This window comes from Lynx canadensis, chromosome B1 (assembly GCF_007474595.2).
Source record: "Lynx canadensis isolate LIC74 chromosome B1, mLynCan4.pri.v2, whole genome shotgun sequence".
NCBI lineage: Eukaryota > Metazoa > Chordata > Mammalia > Carnivora > Felidae > Lynx > Lynx canadensis.
This window is the reverse complement of record NC_044306.2, coordinates 41,563,761-41,571,564: the sequence shown is the minus strand read 5'-3', so window position 1 is coordinate 41,571,564 and position 7,804 is coordinate 41,563,761. Positions and strand designations below refer to the sequence as shown.

The 7,804-nt window shown below is 43.3% G+C and overlaps 1 protein-coding gene across 1 annotated transcript in view; it reads right to left on the bottom strand.

Annotated features, from left to right (window-relative positions):
* Nucleotides 1-341: 341 nt before the first annotated feature.
* The window catches only part of SFRP1 (secreted frizzled related protein 1), a 43,544-nt gene continuing 36,081 nt past the window's right edge, over nucleotides 342-7,804 (bottom strand). The window contains exon 3 of the mRNA XM_030312576.2: nucleotides 342-3,896. Coding sequence (XP_030168436.1) covers nucleotides 3,574-3,896 — 323 coding nt within the window. The 3' untranslated portion in view covers nucleotides 342-3,573. The remainder of the gene's footprint in view (nucleotides 3,897-7,804) is intronic.

The window sequence follows — 7,804 nt, the reverse complement described above, 5'->3', positions numbered from 1 at the left end:
AACCAAAAACACGGAAAAGAACAGCAGCATTGAAAACACAGTCTTTGTAGAACAAGTATTTAACCTTTTCTCTGGTCTGAAACACACACAGCTGGGAGAAACGCTTCTGGAAGTTATTCACAGGAGCAGATGATCACTGTGGGATGGGGGTGAAGGTATCAGGCAGTGCCTCCCAGGTGCTCCTCCAGCCCACCCAGGCCCAGTTATCATTTGCAAGTTGTAAAACCAGGACAAGAAAACATCACTGAAGAAACTCAAGCAGGGGAATGTATGTGCAGTGGAAGAGAGTGAGTGGTCTATCACTGGGGACGGTGGGGGGAAAGACACAACTCACATTATCATTGATTAAATTGAGTGATTTTAGTCAAGTGAATATTGATACATGGCAGGAAAAGCATGAAAGTAAAATGAACACATACGGGAATTACTATTAACATAAGTGATAACATCAAAACATCTGGTAAAATGCAGTTAAAACAACAACACAAATGAAATGGAATGTAAAACATTTTCACAGTATTCAAAGCTTTTGTAAAAGATTTAGACTCTATGTGAGGGGACTAGGGGAAACGGGAATTTCACCTGTGCCCTATGTATCCGCTGGTGACAGATCGGAATGGCCACTACGTTATTCTGTGGGAGTTACCCAAAGGTGCACTTCAGAGACAGCTGTGGAGTTGCAACAGAGCAACGATTTAATTGGAGTCTGATGAGAAATATACATTCTAGCTCTGAGCATGGGGGTCTGTAATCAACACATCCAAGTGAAAACTGGAGCTCTGACAGGATTCTGCCTCCAAAAGCCCTTGGTGCTAATGCACCAGGACCAGGAACCAAGTGTCACATGGGATATTCTAAAGGTGAAGTGTTCTTGGGGTTCTCACTTTCTATCTTCTGAGAGAACTAGTTATCTTTGAAGACTAAACTGAGCTCTGCCATGACTTCACAGGATCCTACCCAGCAGGATTACTTCTCACCTTTACAAATATGACCTTTGAACTAGCAATAGTTATAAATCACATACAGACCTCCTCTTTTAGAAACCGATGACCAAGCCAATAGTCTATACACTGGCTCTGTTCTACCAATGGTTTGTTGTTTCTCAACAAAGGTTTGTGGTAAGAAGGCAGTTTTGAGCCCACAGCCTCCTTTTGCATCCTCAAATTGCTGGTGTGTTGTAGACAAAGAGTGTGTATCTCAAATCCACAGTCAAATTCAAAAGTCCTGGGACCATATGGTTGGGGTAAAACGTGCAGCTGCAGTTCACATTTCCAATTTATTTTGAACTCATTCTGAAAATGTCACTTCCTGTCTGAGGATTCCCATGTAGACAGCTGCGCAGCACGGCCGCCTAATCTTCCGTACTCTTTCTGCTGTAACAGCTAATACCCCACACAAAACCTTTCCCAAGGCCCAGCTTTGGGCAGAAGCCTGTTGCATGATGCTCTGTCAAAATGAGCAGATACATATAAGCAATGAACTCATGAGTTAATCAACCAAAACTAAGGCCCAGATCCATGCACTCATGAAATTGTTCTGAATTTCAGTTAACAATAGTAAAGTAGAATATTTCTAATTAACTAATGTATATACACATTTAAAAGAAAATCATCCAAAATTACAGGCAAATCACTTAAGATCGTCAACACTTTATGATTAAAGGTCAGAGAGAACCAAAAAACAAAAGTGTTAAAATAACAAGATCACTAATGGTGAGAGGTTAATTATATCAGGATCACCCTCAGGTAGGTAATGAGTTGGTATGCTAATTTTCAGACTGGAGTCTTCAGAAGTTAACAGAATCTTCCACTGTTTCTGTGTCAGTCGAGGGCCATGGGGGTGACACTTCCCAGCCTCACTGCAGCTTCTGGAATGGGTATAAACATTCATCCGGAGGGACAACCACTAGTTCACCATCTTCAGGTGTTACAGAGAATTAAGAATCAGGCTTGAGGAACAAATTCACATTAATTGCTTAGAATGACTTCCTATACACTGAACAGGAGGAGTAAAGTTGCTTCTGTGAATGAGCTTATGTACATCACTTATTAAACACAAGGGTTTTAAGAAACATCTTCGGGCACTCAGGGAAACCTGTAGAGATGTGTGTTGTCTTTGAAACTCTCTCCTTAGATGGAGACATTTTTGACTTAACTCTCCCTCTGCAGAAATTTTTAAAAAAAATTTTTTTTAAGTACAAGGAGGACAGGAAATCTGGCTGTTCTGAATTTCTTTGATCTATAGGCAATCAAGTTTAAGGGAATCCACTTCTTCACAGGAAATAAAGGCATGGGAAGCACTGTGAGTTCTGACCGGCACTGTGTTGGGGCCAGGACAACCCAGAACTCCTCAGGAAAGAGGATCACAAGGTTTGCTCTCAGGCAAATCCACTTCCCACCCCAAATGCCCCTTGAGAGAGCAGCTCTGCTAGAAAGTAGCCTCAAATGCATCGAAAGACCCTCAGCCCAGTACGTCTTTCAAATGTCAATGTTGACTTTTTTTTAAACATTGAAAAGTAAACACAGTTTTTGTTGTTCTCTAAAAAAAAAAAACAACAACAAAACAGAAATAAAAACAGAAACAAAAGTGAAATGAGCAAATGGATGAAATCAGAACACTAAGCTCTTCAACCAATTACAATTCACACTGACTCACAATTTGCTGGGCTGTTCCTAATATTTTTTTCTTTGTTTTCTCTTTATGTTCTTTGAAAACCACTAACCATTGCCTTCTCAGTCTGAAAATCATCGTCCCTCTCATGCCGTGGGTTTGGTGCCCACGGTGTTTCCTTTTCCTCACACAAAGGCAGGCACATGCTGCCCTCCACATGTCTGGAGGCTAGATCACGCACCAAGGCTGATGTTCACTGCCACTTCCATGGCACCTGAGACTTAGCTGATTCAGATCAAAAGACAATCACGTGGAGAGGCAGAGCAGAGATGACCTCCCTGTGTTTTTACCATTACATACTGTCCTGGTGCTTTTCTTCCCTGCACTTAATTTTCTGGCATTGATCTTCAGTTGTAAGTGTGGTGTGTGTTTGTTTCTGCATAAGGTGGACAGAGACAGAAGTTTCTGGAACTGAAAGCAGCACATCAAAGGCATGGATTAGCTAATAGATCCACAAGCAATTTGTGATCACACAAAGAAAGTTGCAGAACTTAGTTTTTTTGCTGCTGTCTCTCACTTTTTTCCCAATGCTTTTTGGTTGGGGGTTTTGTTTGTTTTTTACTGGCAAAATTTTCTTTTTTAGTGGCTGTCTCTGGTTGAAATGGTTTGCACCTACTTTTCCTCAGCGATGTGCTGTTCCACACTGTAGATCCTAAAAGACTTCCTAATCTAAATGGTTTTCCTTACCTGGGTATGCGGCTTTAAATACTGGCGGTACTGGGGTCTAGAGCGTGGCTATGGAGGGGAAGGAGTGGGAAAGCTGCCAGAGCAAAGCCAGCTGGATTACAATGTCCTCTACCAACCGAAGGGGCAGTGAGCACAGACCTCCAGGCTCTAGGGTTGTATGCTCAGCCCCGCCCCTCACCCCAACCCACAGCTCCCTCCCCACCCACCCAGGGAGAATCACTTAAAGACTGATTGAAAAGTGGGGCATTCATGATTTTTCATTTTCTTCATGAAGTTTTTGAATTCCTTGTTTTTCTTGTCCCACTTGTGGATTGCCGTCAGCAAGTACTGGCTCTTCACCTTCCGGCCCATGATGAGAAAATGGTGGCTCAGGTTGTCCAGCTGGTGGCAGGGGCAGTCAGCCCCATTCTTCAGGTATAGGACAAGCTTCTTCAGTTCCTTCTTCTTGATGGGTCCCAGCTTCAGAGGCTTCTTCTTCTTGGGGACAATCTTTTTGTCGCCATTTTCTTTTTTCACTTCTTTTATTTTCATCCTCAGCGCTAAAGACCGTGCAGGCAAGGTTGGGGAAGAGGAGAGAAGGAGGGAGAAAAAGCATTTTAGAAACCAGCTTTCCATCTGAAACAATAACCCAAACTTATGGCTCAAGGGGGAGATGAAATGAAAGGCAACTGGCAAGTCAACGAAAGAGGCAGTTTTATAGGTAAGAACCAAGGTCTCAGTTAATTTTCAAGTTCTGAGTCTGCCCCCTAGTTTTGTGGTGTCTAATGGTAACTCAGTAGTTGCCCTGGGACACCATGAGATTCTCAAGTAAATTTTCAGAACCAAATGATATTTCTCTTTTTTAAAATTCAGTGACTCAAAATATCTTACAGTGCTTTAAGAGAAGAAGGGAATCATATAATTGAATATAATCCACATAATCTAAAGCTATAGGCCTCAGGATTCAAAGAAAAATTTTACCCGGAGGTTGTTTTTTTTTTTTTAAGAGAAAGCCATTGGTTTAGTTTTTTAACATCCACGGGACCTAAAATTCCTCAAAAGTTGGATCCTATAAATAAGACTGACAAAATCTATGTGTGCACATGTGGCAATAGAGAAATTAAACAGCACATCGAATGGTCATGCTTGAGTGCATCAAAAATCAGTGTCCAACTTCTGCATTGGAGAAATCATAGTCCCTACCACTGTGCCTCTAGGGAGTTCTGACAGCAGGTACTGCTGATGTTCTGTCAACCACAAAGCAACTACTAACGGGTGCCACTAATGCTTCTTTCCACTGGGTAGACCCACACAGAATCAAACTCTGCTTTGAGCTCTTGACAGATTAGAGCAAGTCCTGGTGAAGTCTTGACAGATAAATCCATGTGATGATCTCTGAGTCTAATACAGGACAAGGGCTTCCCTTCCTCAGCACCGCTATCTGCAGGAAAGGAAAGAGCCCATCCACCGTGTCCGCCTTATCTTTTCCTTGTCTCTACAGACCCTGAGTTAACATTATTTTAATGTGAATGTATGGACAGGAAATTTAGTGAAGATAATTAAATTCACGTGGAGGCATTCTGCACTTGATCTTAGCCAAAATGCCGAGAACCGATGCGTGGAGGCATTCTCTAAGATGTAAATGCACTAAAAATATGGTGCCACTATGACACTCAACTCCCCTCTCAGGTTGGCCAGCCCAGATATTTACCAAAGGAGATGAAAGTCATTTTCTAGATGCTAGTCACCAGATAATTTGTGCATCCTCTGAATTCTTCTAACTTCAAAATTAGCAAGCCTCCTCTTTTTCATGACTTGAAACTCCCACCCAGGCTCCATGAGGAAAGGCTTGAATGTGAACAGAATAACAGTAGTTAACAATTATGAGAGCATATGGCATGCCAGGAAGTGTGCTAAGTATTTTCCATGAATTTCCTCAATTAAACCTAACAACTCCATGAGGAAGGTATAATTATTTTCCCCATTTAATAGATGAGAAAAGTGTGGTGTAGGGGGTTAAGTTAACTTGGCCAAAGTTTCTAATCCTCAATTTAAACCCATGTCTTAAATGTGCACTTTTAATCACCATGCAGTCCATGCTGACTCTATGGCAGCAAAATTCTTCATAATGAACCCCATATTTAGAGGACCGGCGAAATGGATCAAGAAAATAGGGGAGAAGAGCTCAGACTCACTTCCTGGTTTCACCCACATTTCAAAACGACTTCGTTTACAAAATGGTAAAAGAGTTTCTCCTGGTTTAAACAGACTGCTGTAGCAAAGGCTTTATTATTCAGTATTTACTTGATTAAAAAACACACCCTTGGCTAACCCAAGAATAAGAAGGAGAGGGGAAAATCCTAGGAACAAACCTTTAATGAATGTGTCAAAGTCAGTAAATTAAACCCACTCCCACTGCTTTCTTTTCTTTACAAAAGGAGTTCCAGATTTTGCAGTCTACTTAACCTCATATAATACCCTAGGCCTGGTATCCCTTAAGAAATGCCTCACTCCCAAGGGCAGCAGAAGGTTCAGGAACTGGGCACTAAGCAGCAGAAGACTCTTGCTGAGGATTAACCTTGACCTTTCAGGCTGGTCCAGGCTTCCCAGCACACATGGAAGTGAGTTGAGCACAGCTTCCCAATGAGTTCCTTTCTTTAAGCTCTCCCTGACCCAAACCGGCCACTGCCCAGTGCTTCTGATTATGCTTTATTCCTACCCCCACTGCAGACAGGTTGTATGGGGACCAGCAGGCAGGAGTGTGGCAAACAGAAAGCATAGAAACTACCTGTCCAGGGCTTCACCCCAGACATGCCCACACAGGCCTACACTTGGGTTAGTTTGTTGGCTTACAAACTTTGTGCCTGGTGGTTCACTTGGGAAAAGACTTCAACTGTTCTGGTCTGTGGCTTGCTGCAGGAGGAAGGTTCTCAGTGGAGTTCAAGAAGGAACCAGGAGGAGGAGACTCACTGCCCAGGCCTAGGGAAAGTCAAGTTTCCATCTTGGCCTCCCCTCTGCAAAACAGAGAAAACAGGACTGGGGGAAACCACTCATCAAAGAAAGGAATACTACGGGAGGAGAAGGCAGTAAGAACAATTCTGCTCCTTTCACGAGACCCTTTAAATAAGGTGGCCCCAAGGTATTAGGTGAATCCCAAGCTACTTCCCAAAACCTAAGGCTGGCAACCAAGCATTGCTGTAGAAGCGCCGGAATGCATCAACAGCAGATATGAGTGCATGCCCCAGCTGACAGTGTGGGCACCTTCTTTTCTGCAGAGAAGTGAGCCATCATTTTTTGAGTGCCGCACTCCACAGATGAGCACAGGGTAGGCTGCTTATGTGCAGCGCCTTATTTCATGCTCACAGCACTCATGCTAAGAAGGCATCATTATTATTTATCACAATCAAGGAGAAGGACTCAGGTCAAGTAATGACAACACAAAGCCACAGTATGTAAGAGAGATAGAATCAGAATTAAAACCCACACTTAACCCCAAAGACCACACTCTTTCCTATTATACCATGACTGGGTTTAAAATGATATTGCTTCAGTGGAAACTATTTCACTCTTTTGATTGTGTTGCTTTTAATCACAACTCAAATCAAAAATTAATGTTCCTTTGCCATGACCGTGTAAAGGAATTTAGTTTACATAGGTGGGGGGACACCGAGGGGAGAGGGGAAATCAAATGATGGAAATGTGTTATGCATTAGACTCTTTATTTCTTGCCATTTGGCTCAGTTTCTTTTTTGAGGTGGGGAGAGTAAGGAAGGAGGAGGCACATATGGCCAGAAATTACTAACATCTTTCCATCTTTTAAGGGTTTATTTTAGGGATGCAGATTACCAACAATGTTTGGATAGGCGATTAGCCGGCCAAGGTTGATTTCCCTGTGCCTTGTGGATATACGCACAGCCCCCCACCATACCACATCCAGGGGCTTCTGACACAGGGGTGGGTGCTGGCCCAGGAGCAGCCTGGAACGGATCACCACTTCCTCTTCCCCTACCCGGCCTCCACTACACAGAGGGTGCCTGAGCCCCAGAGATTCACCCATAGACTGTGTTCACAGTTTGCAATGCAAATGGTGGTGTGGGCAGGGAGGAGAAGCCAAAGAGGCAGCAGCTGGGGCACTAGACAGAGTACTGGGTCCTGGGTTCTAACTGTGTGACCACAAAATCTGGTTTCTGCTCTCTGAATCTCAGTTTTCCGTCTGTAAAGCATACGGTGCTGACTGCTGGCCTTGCAGCACTACCATCCAGAGGTCCCATGTGGGTCAATGCTGGGGGTCTAGCCAACCTCATCTCTAGGATTCCCCATGCTGTGCACAGTCTTCTCTTCCTTCATTGTGTGCCCTTCTCACCCTGGGAAAAAATGCTACAACTACCTCCGGCCCTTGATCTCGGCTACCTGTAACACCTGGACCCCAACTAAAACAAAACAAATAAACAAAACACCTTAGTGTTTT